The sequence below is a fragment of the Ostrea edulis genome, chromosome 7 (assembly GCF_947568905.1).
Source record: "Ostrea edulis chromosome 7, xbOstEdul1.1, whole genome shotgun sequence".
NCBI lineage: Eukaryota > Metazoa > Mollusca > Bivalvia > Ostreida > Ostreidae > Ostrea > Ostrea edulis.
In genome coordinates, this window is record NC_079170.1 from 71120654 (window position 1) to 71133929 (window position 13276).

The window sequence follows — 13276 nt, forward strand, 5'->3', positions numbered from 1 at the left end:
TTATAATTGTTATGACAGATACACACTGATTTTGACTATGAATTACTCCCGTTAAAATGGTCAAAACAGAGGGCTCACGGCAGATGTGAGCAGACAACAGGGGGTGTAACTCCTCCAGGGCACCTGACCCCACCTCTGGTATGTCCAGGGGTCCGTGTTTGCCGTTCTCTTAGTTCTGTAACTTATATAGGATTGATCACGGTTCGTTATTCTAACTTGTTCATGCAACCGAAGCAAGTGTCAACACAATTTGTTATAAAAATATCTTTATTTATGATTGTAGTCTTTCTTCACAGATAATAGATAGAACACGGTGTAACCGTTTCAAGGGTGGTTCCCTCATTTGTCAGCAGAAATAACTATAAAACCATGCTTTTCCTGCTCGGTGAATGGTCCCTCTTGAGTTTTGGTACTGATCAACTTCCGCATGGAATGAATAACAGAAAATGTATAACTATGGTCCATCTGTCCCGTTGCGATTCATCATACGTGAGGAATCGATAGAAAATTGACGAGAAACCTCTCTTGGGAAATCTGAACGTCTACAATTTTACATTCTCGCGATAAAGACTCTCCAATTGCAAATAAAATATTTTAAAAAATACACGAATATATATAATGTTGATGGGGACAGAATATCTACATGTAAATTCAAATATTAAGGATCTTGATCAGTGATATTAATTGAAAAGTAAATCGGTTTAATTTTTTAATTTGGAACGACCTCTTTCAAATTAAAAGTATATATACACACTGTATGGACACAATCATTGCTGTTGAAATTGTATATTGCTATTATATTGTCTGAAAACTTCAGTAATGTTTCCTGACTGGAATACACAACCATTCTAGTTGTAATTACATAGGATATTGATCTGAAACTTTATGTAATCTTCCAAGAAATTTACTGAACAGCCTTACTACATAATGTAAAACTTATACAGTACCAATTTTGATGCACCAGATGCGCATTTCGACAAATAATGTCTCTTCAGTGATGCTCAACCGAAATGTTTAAAATCCGAAATAACAATGAAGTTTTAGAGCTAAATATAGCCGCCAAACAAGTGGAGCCAAATTCGTCCAAGGATAAGAGCTATGCATGAGGGAGATAATCCTTAATTTTGAAATGAATTTCTAAATTTTATAACAGCAATTAAATATACATCCGTATTTTCAAGCTAGTAACGAAGTACTTAGCTACTGGGCTGTAGAGACCCTAGGGGACTAACAGTCCACCAGCAGAGGCCTCGACCAAGGGGTCATAATGTATACATAGAGTACATGTATAAGAAAATTAGAAAGACAGAAAAAGAACGAAAGTCGTCAACAAAATAAACATAGAAATAAACAAACTAAAAAGGAGAAACTTTAATACACTGTTGTTAAAAAGGAAATACAAACTGCTATTTATAATAAAAGGCTACATTCTTATATCAAACGATCGTCGTCTGAATGTCGAGCACTGCGTACTGTGAGAGAGAGCATGAAGTTCCCACGACGTCAGTGCGTATGTATGTGACTTGAATTGCGAAAACACAATTCGACATTTAGAATCTGAATTCGGTATTTAATCCTATAGGGCCTATGCCATTTTCAGGACGTTGTCTCTTATTAGAAAATACTATATTAAGACTATATTAGTATATTGCAAACAGTAAATTTGTGTTACTCGACATCTTACACAAACAATACACTGGGATTTAGAATTAAAAACTTTAATGACTGCTTGATTTATTTCAACCAGTTAATTTCATTATTATGTACACTTATAATGAATGCACGGTGCACCGGTTATCTAAGCCGGGAGAGGTATGAGAATGAATGCACGTGCACCGGTTATCTAAGCCGGGAGAGGTATCCGATTAACCACACATTGAGTAGATAGGAATAGCGAATATGTGGTTTCTAAATTGCTTAGTAAATCCACTGTATACAAGAAAATTAATAGAAAAACTGAGATAGAACAACAAATCTAGTAGATGCGTTACGGCTTTTTCTGTCTGTGACTTCACATACCCCGCCACCATCAGGGACCTCAGCTGTGACTGAAGTTTGTAGATGTGTTGGGGCAAGTTTAGGAATAAAAACACCACAAAAATTGCTATCAGAAGTTTTCGAATCTTTTTGTAAGCACGCAATGTCTGGTTCTTCGATCTAGATGTGATTTCCTTCATCTGGAGGCTCGTCCGAACTTCCCGCGGCTGAAGACTTTTGGATAGTTCTTTGGTGTCTTGATTCGCCTGGGTTCAGAGATTTATCGTCCTGCTCGATGCGCGCCAACAACTTTACCTTCATTAAATGTATGTGGATTTCCTTGTCAGCTTGGTCGTGGTGAAGACGAGAAAAGAGATGATGTTTCCAATAAACCCCAAAAGCACGATTCCCGGCAGCAAGACCCTGTGTGACGTCACAGCCAGCGTCATTAATAAATCTTCCATTTTGTCGGTCGTCCACACGGTCCATTCGGGATAACCAGACTTGTTTCCACAGTTATCCATCCGAGTTGTCAAAAATACTGATTGAGATCACCCGATATGAAATCCAAAAAAAGCGTTCAACTCATCAATATATATATATTATTACTACAGTAACTTGATCCGAAGAGTTGGATCACGTCGAGTTGACAGGCGCGGATCATCAGATCACACGAGACGGGAAGCGTCGAGTTTGATCTGATGATCCGTGCCTGTCAACGAGACGTGATCCAACTCTTCGGATCAAGTTACTGTAGTAATGATAAATTTATTATATACCCCCTTGTGCATTTTAAATCCACATTTATAAGATAATAAATGTAATCCAAATGATCAAAAACACAGACATACCATGAAATTATGTTTTGTATACGCAGGTTCGTTTATGACGCGGTCAACATTTTCCACAAATAACGTTGCGTTGTTGCATTGTGACGTCATTGTGACGGCATCAGTTTCAGAGGATACTGATACGGAATCAGAAAACCACAGTGTGGTGATCCGGAAAACCGGATCACACGCTGTGAAATCCACAGTATCAAAGAATGATACATTGATGGGTATATAATAAAACACGATATCAATATATTTAGATTGCGGTCACCGCAAAACTGACCACTCGGATACCGGCATACCAGCAGCACAATATCAGTACCAAACGAACCGCCACACCCTCAATCATTCCCCGACATTTAAAGCCTTTAGAAATACGATCAGTGTAGACGCAAGAGCATGCATGTTTTACGTAGGAAGAGCGAACGTTTTCATCCCTGCTTTGTTGTCTCGGCCCGGATGTTCTCTCTGTCACAGTACCAACGTTTTCATGTGCGGCCCTGATCTTCTCTGTCGATAGTCACTGTAAATGTTATTTTCTATCATTTAGCTTGTCCTCATAGTCCACCACTCTTACTGGCGTCCATATCTTGCCACTTCGCATACAGCGGGAAGATGCCACGGAGTGAAAGTGTGAACTTGCGCGAGCGAAGACGCAAAGGTGAAGAAGTGCAACTACATGCTCCATCGCAACATTTCACTGTATAATATACCCTTATATACATATTTCCCCACCAATGCGCATAATATCTTTGTCTCGTATAAATTGTTCTAAATATATGCACGGTTTGTCTTGGGTAATTATTCTAAATATTGGCCTATGCACGCTATATCTTTTGCCGTCAATCTAGTATGAGTTCGAAAAGAACTTCTTTGCTTAACTAACGTATAATTTTCCTCAATCACTGATTGGATATATATCTATTTGAATGTCCCTACCTTGGGTTGAAATCAAGAAGTAAATCAATCATAAATGGAAGACTTGAAGAAAGTAAATAGTATGTTTTCTTAACTAAATAGACTAGTATCAGGAACAGGTCGGCTCTATTCGGGCCACTATCCCCAGCACTAGCTATTTTCCCTGACTTGCTAAATAGACTAGTACCAGGAACAGGTCGGCTCTATTCGGGCCACTATCCCCAGCACTAGCTATTTTCCCTGACTTACTGTCAGTGCTATGGTCGGTCATGGACAACCACTCCAGAAAACAATAAGGCGAGTAAACAACCAAAACAGCTTCAGCTCTATTCAGGCCACTGCGTTGATTGTCCACTTACCTTTCCTTATTCTAAAACCTTTATTTAGCCTTACTTCTTTAAGCTCCCTCTCTCTCCGATCAGCTTGGAAGAAATGATACAGAATCACAGCACCCCGGGTTTATATACACACAGGCTGTTCTAATTACATGAGGTGTCAGGTCATTCTATGTTATCATGACAAATGTAGTCATTAAAACGTTTGATTGACTAGAACAAAAACACTACATATGCATCGAGTCTCTTATGAATCTGTTCATGATCTCGATTATTGCCCTGGATAAGTCTGGGGAAGAATCAATCTAATCAAAATTAGATCCTTTGATCCGCTCACCTACAATCGCTGTACATGGGCGGCGATCGTATCAAAACATCTAATTTTAATTAGACTGGAGCAGAATTACCCGCCCTTGGAAGTAGACAATCCCCTTCATCTAATGATGTGTCCAGTTGATTGACCTGGGCTTCCTGGTTCTCCAGCAGCAGTAGAAACGGTGAAAAGTTTACAGACGACCGACAATCTAAAATCAGAAAAGTTCACCCCAGCCTGTACAGGTAATAAAAAGTAATAATAATAATAATAAAAAAAGAATTTCCTCTGTTTGAATCAATTTATTAGTCTTCAAAAAAAATATTCAAAACTTTGATAATGTGAAACACATTTTTGACTAGTCAAGCACAGCTTAATAAACAGATTTCTGCTGTTCCTTTACCTAAGGTACTTTGTCCTTTTGTGTGCTAATTATACCCCTCCCCCCTTCAATAAATTTATATTTTTTCCAAAAGAAGTTATTGTTTCTGTAAAAATCTAATTTAAGGAGATCTCTCTTTTCAAATAAAAGGAAAGAAAGTAATACATTAATCCAGGAGTTATCTCTCTTTAACAGAGCAGAACAATGTTTAAAACTAATAAATTCAGCATGGTCGTGATGATAAAGGAAGTTGCCATTTCTTCGATTCTTTGACAGGTAACTACTACAAATATACATGGCACAAAATTACAATTGTATCAATGGAAGAAGGAAAACTGTCAAAAATGTACACTTGTAATATATTTTATGAGATAAGAAAAGAATGACGTATGTTAAGGAGGGGTAACATACCCAAGGAAAAAAATGGATGGAAAGTGGAGGATATGTACAATCATATTTTGAAACTGAAAACCTTCAAATTTACCTCACTTGGTGTAAAAAAAAAAAAAAAAAAAAGAGCAGTTTTAGTAACCTGAAGAGAAAAAAAATATCCCCTGCCAACTCAGACGCCATTTTTAAAAAAAAAATTGGCAGTCAAACATGTTAATTCAATGAGCTATCCAACCAGGCATTTAGATTATGATGAGGTGTTATTCCTCTTTATTTTCCAATATTCTCAAAGTGAAAATATCTCAATTTTTTTTTAAAAAAATGATCTGCATACACAATTTCTTTGGACTTGATAATAATTTCTAAATATGTCAAAGAAGCCTGAAAAACTAAACAATTCTATAAAAAAGCATGTTTTCCCCTGAGATTTAAAGGAATAAGGAAAATAAAATCAAAATTCGTTTTTTGTTTGTTTAGATTTTTTTTAAAGATGAAAATTTACTCCTGAGTGTATAGCTTACTAACTTACAATTTCAAAATATACTCAGTTCACAATTTCAAAAAACAAAACCTTCCAACAATCTTTCAGAATATCTGTTTACAAGAAGCGTGGACATTTATACATGATTTACTTCATACACCAGGAATGTATAATGACAGTTTATGAAATAACACAAGTTTCAAACTAACCAGTCACATGACCTGAATCTCAAGTAGATACATGAAAACATCACAAACTGATTACTTATATATCTACAGGAGTGGATCCAACAATTTCTCAGGTTATATCATGTTTCATATATTGGCTATTTTTCTGTCTCAATCTCCTGAAGTCTTTCAACATCTGGATCCACCCCTTTAATTAATTAGATCCTTTACACCTTAAATGTTTTCTGGTTAACATGAGAACATATGACACACACATGCACACATACCAACAAACTGATTAGAGACGACCTTCTCTCTTTCACAACAATGTTGCCGTGTTTATTCTATTGCTGGGCAACAAAACAATAAAAAAAAAGATAATTTAAAAATAAAATATAATAATCAACCTTCAGTTTTAAAATTTAAAAAAAATTGAAACCTGTTAAAATACCTGGACCTTGAAATTCCTTTAAATCATGTTCTATTCATGAGTCCGTTAAAAAAGTTTATGTAGTTAAAATGAGTAACAACTATTTGCAGCATATACATTCAAAATTTGGCACTAAACAACTTGTCAATCAGTAGGAACTTTACTATAGAATTCCCATCATTTCTGTTTAAATATATTTTGTACTTGTAGTATCATTGCATCTACATGAGAATCATTTATAGTCTGGAGGTGGAGTAAAAATAATGGCCCATATCTAAAACCCCTAAAACACTGTAGTACTTTGATTTGACAATTTGTACACAAACATCAACAATACCTTTTTCATCACAGAACAAAATGTCTTTTAATATCACAATATATACAGTGTACAGTGCTTTAAGTATGATACAATATCTCTACTGATGTACTAGGGGTGTTCAAGTTTAACCAATCGAACACACCTAAAAAAAAACAATGGAAAAATCTCTGAAGTCATCAAAACTTGTATAATAATTCACACACTGGAGGGCGTTGACTGACCGACAACACTGGCGAGATACAGGAAATTCTGTTGTACTAATATCTGAAAATAAAGAAAATCATTCACGGATCTCAGAGTAACAAGGTGCATGATGGGGGAGGGGGACTTGTCAATTTTTGTGGTATTTTATTTTATTATACTTTCATGTAAAATACTCGAATCTGATTGGTCGAGAAGCATTTGAAAAAACATATTGTTACCCTCTGAGAACAGATAGCACGCGCCCCAGGGTGATAATATCTAGCAACGGGTAACAGTACTTAACAACGGGTGATATTATAAAAAATTATCACATGCGTCAAATTTATGCGCGTACAGTTCGCCGTAGATTGTTAGACGACGTCATTTGAGCGTTTGTAATAAACGGGAATACCCGCATCGATATACGAAATATCGCATGACAGTGATTGATCAAATGTCAACAGACGTAAGTTTTTCTGCTTTCCTGTTTACATAACATTCAGTATAATAAAACAAATATTGCATGTAGTTGAGGGTAACATTGAAATTTTCACCCCTCGAGAAACCATTGTCATAGCCTCGGTTGACAATGGTTTTCTCGGGGTGAAAATTTTCAATGTTACCCTCAACTACATGCAATATTTATATAATGTCTTTCCAATTTTCTTTTCATGCATAAATTCATAACAAGAGATACCAGTCGCCAAATTATCCTATCGATTAGGTATCGTTTTAGTGGATATTAAAACAGTTAAAATTGACAAACTTCAATTACAACAAATCTCTTGAAATTTTCTCTTCAATCAAAAAATTCTTTTACGTCCATTTTACATATAAAAGTAATCACTAGGTTATTGTCAGTTTTAAATTCATGATTTTGGTTTACAGTGACACTTGCAAAAGTTAACAGCAGCAAATATTACTACTATTCATATTTTGTTAATGATTATCCAATACTGTTTCAAAGTATTATATTTCTTGATATCATAAAAGCAATGTCATTTAAATTTGACATAGTAAAGTTATTAAATTGCAAATAGAAATATAAAGTATACATTTCCAGGCTGTTTGTATTATGGAGGCATAAAAACAATGAAAGCACGAAGGAAATTTCTGCATGATTGGTTTTGTCAGTTATACAAAATCAGAAGGAAATTTCTGCATGATTGGCTTTGTCAGTTATACAAAATCACGAAGGTAATTTTCAAATAATTGGCTTTGTCAGTTATACTAGAGCACAGAGGAAATTTCTGCATGATAAGTTTTGTCAGTAATTTCGCATGATTAGTTTTGTCAGTTATACAAATCATAACATGCTTTCATTCTCTTTATAAACCCCAATATACAAATAACATTGAATCAGATATTTCTACCGTAAGTAATTCACAAAGTTAATAAATATTCCCTTACCTATAATAATTCGGTTTGAATGGACCTGTTTTATTCAAACCTAAGTATTTTGCCTGTTCGTCTGTCAGTTCAGTTAAGTGGGCATCAAATGTGGGTAGATGTAAACTAGCTACATATTCATCTGAAAATACAAAGTAATAAAATTGTAAATAATCACTGCACAGGAACTCCCAAAGATACAAAGTAACAACATCGTAAATAATCACTGCACAGGAACTCCCAAAGATACAAAGTAACAACATCCTAAATAATCACTGCACAGGAACTCCCAAAGATACAATTGTCAAACAAATTATTTACAGAGTTTGACTGACGTATCCAAAAAAAAAAGATTACATAATATGTACAGTGAAACCTAATTATCTCGAACTTAAACTTTGAGATGTCCATGAGTTCAATTGATTGATTGATTATCGTTTAACGTCCCTCTCAAGAATTTTCCCTCATATGGAGACGTCACGTCACCATTGCCGTTTTTTTGTTAGCTACATTTATTATTTACCTGACTCTATGACATACTTAATGAGATTGTAATATGCATTGTTATGAACAGTCAGACCTAAAACATACCCATTTTCTTTGGCAGTAGATAGACATCCTGCTTGTATCGTCCCTGTGGAGCATTGTAGAGTTCAATCAGAGCTAAGCCCTGTGTGGCCGACGTAATGGACACCACAAAGGACGGTACACTGGAACAGCTCAAGTTCACCAGGCGACCCTGAAAAAGATCAAAGTTCAAATCAATAAACAAGATGTCTGGACTTGGATTTCTCGAAATAACTCAAACTTAAGCTTGAATTTTGTTTGAGTTTGAGTAGTCAAAATTTGAGTAAAATCTCAGACTTAAGTCCAACTTTTGACTTTTAAAAGTTTATTTCAAGAAATTCAGGCCTGGTTTAAGCCTACTTGACTGTTGTGTGGGAAACAGTTCACAATGAAAGTGGTTGTGGATAATAACATAAGGTTGTACACACACAAACACCCATTTCATTGTAGTCACAGACCTGAAATCCATAGCCTCACTGTAACTAAATTCATAGCCTCACTGTAACTAAATTCATAGCCTCACTGTAACTAAGTTGAGATTAAGGAGGTATACTACATAGTCATAATGGCCGACTTCAATTTAAAACATGAATGAAAATATAAATATCAGCAATATTTGTCTTTTCCCTTTGGTTTTAATTGCTTAGCTGAGTAACCCAGTCAGTAAGTCGACTGCTAATCGGTCCAACAGGGGTTTTGAATTTTATTCCAGATTACTTTCTACTAAAAACTGCATTTTTGACTACAAAGTTTTAAATTTCAAAATATTGTTGTACATATCCTCCATTTTTTATCCATATCAAATTTCGCAGGTGTAGTATTCCTCCTTAATCAAAATTCACCAGTAAAACTTTTTTTACATCAAGGGATCAGAATCATAGTCTTAAATTTCTTTCTTCTGTTTGTTCATGCCTCCATCACTTTCCATGAGGAGTGATAAATACCTCAGCTAAGAGAATGATCCTCTTGCCATCTGGCCAGATGATGTGATCGACTTGAGACCGCACCTTCTCCCATGTCAGGTCCGGTGTCCTCAGAGATCCCTGTACACATAAACAAACAGAGGTAAGAGAGTCTCTAATGTAACTTTCTTCTTCACTTATAACACATACTGTGAACATTTGTAAAATCTGTCTCTTTTTCTTGATTTAAAAAATTAAATTTCCCAAACAGACAGACAAGAAACTCACCACATCGATTTCTGTATTGGAATGACCCATATTACAAACTATACAACCAGTTTTCATCTTGTCCATGTGGTTTCTGGTAACAACATTCTTGTTTCCTGAAAAAACAAACGGTTTGAGAAAAATAAGAATGTTTGTGGGGGCATGACTTGGAAGCTAATTGTTATTCTTTATTATAAGAATGTTTGTGGGGGCGTGACTTGGAAGCTAATTAATTGTTATTCTTTATCATAAGAATGTTAGTGGGGGCGTGACTTGGAAGCTAATTGATTGTTATTCTTTATCATAAGAATGTTTGTGGGGGCGTGACTTGGAAGCTAATTGATTGTTATTCTTTATCATAAGAATGTTTGTGGGGGCGTGACTTGGAAGCTAATTGATTGTTATTCTTTATCATAAGAATGTTTGTGGGGGCGTGACTTGAAAGCTAACTGATTGTTATTCTTTATTTCTTTATCATAAGAATGTTTGTGAGGGTGTGACTTGGAAGATAATTATGTATGTAGTTGATATTCTTTTTTTTATTGTTCAGTATTTACCAATTGGGTGGGGATATAAATACCTGAGCACACCCCCACCAAGAACCCCCCAACCCCCCGAATGATTTATGGCACACATAGTATGGAAGACAAAGTTGTACATTGTGAAGAGCCTAACAATACAGTTCCCTAAGAGATTATCTCCCTTTGAATTAGAACTCTTTTGTGTGATGATTACCAGAGCAGGTGATGAGGATGTCAATGCTCTTCACCACTTCCTCCAACCTGGTGACGCGGAAACCATCCATACTGAAAAAAAAATCCATTTCTCAAAAAGACAAAAATTCACCAAGTACAAACACTATCATTTTATGCTATTGGTTAAAGAAAACTTTTCAACATGTCCTAAAGCTGTATACCACTTATTCATTGAAGTCGGGTATTGTAAATCTATAAATATTCTACAGATTGATGTTTTCAATAATCTTTATTTTTAAAACCAGACTCTATAATCTCACCATGCCTGGAGGGCACAAATGGGGTCAATTTCTGACACCAATACATTACATCCAAGTCCCTTAAGGGCCGAGGCACAACCTTTTCCAACCTGAAATTAAAATCAGTACGTTAGCTTGGATGGATCTTGGGTTGTGATTGACGGAGTAAGCTTCATTTAGACTGTCATTTTGACAGGGAATCTAAATAGAGTTATCTCTCTTAGACTCACCTCTCCATATCCGCAAATGATGATCTGCTTTCCACCAAACATAACATCTGTTGTGCGTTTCAGTCTGGAAAAAAAAGGAACATTGGAATATATAGACATTAAGTCATCTGGAAAGACGATATTTTTATTTGCTAAGATTCATGCTTTCTTCAAACATAGGTCAAAGGTCAATGACACTCACGCATCTAGAATGGATTCCCTGCAGCTGTACAGGTTATCGAACTTTGTCTGCGAGAGAAAAATGAGGTTTTATTACAAAAAACTCAACAACAAAAAAACAAAAACAAACAGGCCTCACAGCAACGTTACTCAATAAGAAATATACAATGTGTGTATTAAATCATCAACTCATACTATATATGCAAAGCAGTATATACAGTCAATCAAATTATTTGAATTAGCACCATGCTAAAGAATAAATCTATTCTGAACAAAATATGGAGTAAACAGCCCGACAGGTGATTATTGCGCAATACCTTGGTGACTGAATCGTTGACATTCATGGCCGGCACGGTGAGTTTTCCCGACTTTGAGAGCTGGTATAAACGGTGCACTCCTGTGACGCTCTCTTCCACGATCCCCTTAATCATGTTAAACATGGCAGGGTATCGCTTCAACATCAGATGCGTAGCATCACCCCCATCATCCAGGATCTACAATAGAGGGCTGCCATTGTTAATAACGATACTATCAGATGCCAGTCCAGACCTGTTGCATAACAGGTCATAGTTATAGCTGTCACATACATCCGTTCAACTCAATATCCGTTCAACTCGACATCCATTCAACTCAACATCCATTCAACTCAACATCTGTTCCACTCAACATCCGTTCAACTCGATATTAGTTCAATTCAACATTCATTCAACTCAACATCCGTTCAACTCGATATCAGTTCAACTCAACATCCATTCAACTCGATATCAGTTCAACTCAACATCCGTTCAACTCGATATCAGTTCAACTCAACATCCATTCAACTCAACATCTGTTCCACTCAACATCCGTTCAACTCGATATCAGTTCTACTCAACATCCGTTCAACTCAGCATCCATTCAACATAGGACATGCGATTAATCAGTCTGTACTCAGTATCATCACAGTTAGCGCATCAACTGAATTAATCGAAAGGTGCCGTGATGCATCATCTGTGTCAATTGTCAGGTGTCACGATACATCGACTGTATTAATAGTGATAAGTCATGATACATTGAATGTATTTATCACAATACACTGTGTTACATTTTATCAGTTGCAAGATGCTGTGATGCCTATATGGAGTTGTCATTCCTGAAATCGGAATACTGGAAACGCTTTCCTTATTCACAAGAATCGGACTATTTATAGAATGAACTGTCTATCACGCATTGTGGATAATAAAGGATGGGCTGTATTGGAGTATTTTATCTGTCTAGTCATTCTATTTCTCATTCTCTAATACAATTACATGTCTGTATATGTTTTACATGGTGAGGTAGTTTACAGTACTTGGTTTATACACGGCGAGGTTTACCATGTTTGGCTGTTTTACATGGTGAGGTAGTTTACAGTACTTAGTTTATACACTGTGAGGTTTACCATGTTTGGCTGTTTTACATGGTGAGGTAGTTTACAGTACTTAGTTTATACACGGTGAGGTTTACCATGTTTGGCTGTTTTACATGGTGAGGTAGTTTACAGTACTTAGTTAATACACTGTGAGGTTTACCATGTTTGGCTGCCAACCCTCTGAGTTGATACATTTGTCTATACACCACCAGAAGTCCTCCTCTGTCTCGCCTTTCCAGGCATAAATCGGAAACCCTGCCTCTGCTAAAGCTGCCGCCACTTCATTCTGTAAACAGACGTTCATCTTATAATCATGGTCATTATATAAACAAACAATTGAATCAGGGTCATTCTGTAAACAAACAGTTCAACCTGGGTCATTCTATATAGAACATATAATTAAATCTGGGCCATTCTATAAATATACAGGCCAATCAGGGTCATTCTATATACAGGCCAATCAGGGTCATTCTATAAAAATAGGCCAATCAGGATCATTCTATAAATATACAGCCCAAGCAGGGTCATTCTATGTAGTCCAATCAGGGTCATTCTATAAATATATAGTCCAATCAGGGTTATGACAGTCAAACCTTTTCTTGGTGACCAAAACATCTAGATCCAATCTATAAAATGTTTGCATGCCATAC

The 13276-nt window shown here is 36.0% G+C and overlaps 1 protein-coding gene across 4 annotated transcripts in view; it reads right to left on the reverse strand.

Annotated features, from left to right (window-relative positions):
* Nucleotides 1-4658: 4658 nt before the first annotated feature.
* LOC125653900 (S-adenosylhomocysteine hydrolase-like protein 1) overlaps nucleotides 4659-13276 on the reverse strand; it is a 52122-nt gene continuing 43504 nt past the window's right edge. For all 4 annotated transcript variants that reach the window (XM_048883570.2, XM_048883571.2, XM_048883573.2 and 1 more), the window contains 11 exons: nucleotides 12787-12912; nucleotides 11554-11730; nucleotides 11259-11305; nucleotides 11078-11141; nucleotides 10869-10957; nucleotides 10589-10659; nucleotides 9875-9969; nucleotides 9629-9727; nucleotides 8709-8856; nucleotides 8139-8259; nucleotides 4659-6809 (listed from right to left, as the gene is read on the reverse strand). In XM_048883570.2, coding sequence (XP_048739527.1) covers nucleotides 6803-6809; nucleotides 8139-8259; nucleotides 8709-8856; nucleotides 9629-9727; nucleotides 9875-9969; nucleotides 10589-10659; nucleotides 10869-10957; nucleotides 11078-11141; nucleotides 11259-11305; nucleotides 11554-11730; nucleotides 12787-12912 — 1044 coding nt within the window. In that variant the 3' untranslated portion in view covers nucleotides 4659-6802. The remainder of the gene's footprint in view (nucleotides 6810-8138; nucleotides 8260-8708; nucleotides 8857-9628; nucleotides 9728-9874; nucleotides 9970-10588; nucleotides 10660-10868; nucleotides 10958-11077; nucleotides 11142-11258; nucleotides 11306-11553; nucleotides 11731-12786; nucleotides 12913-13276) is intronic.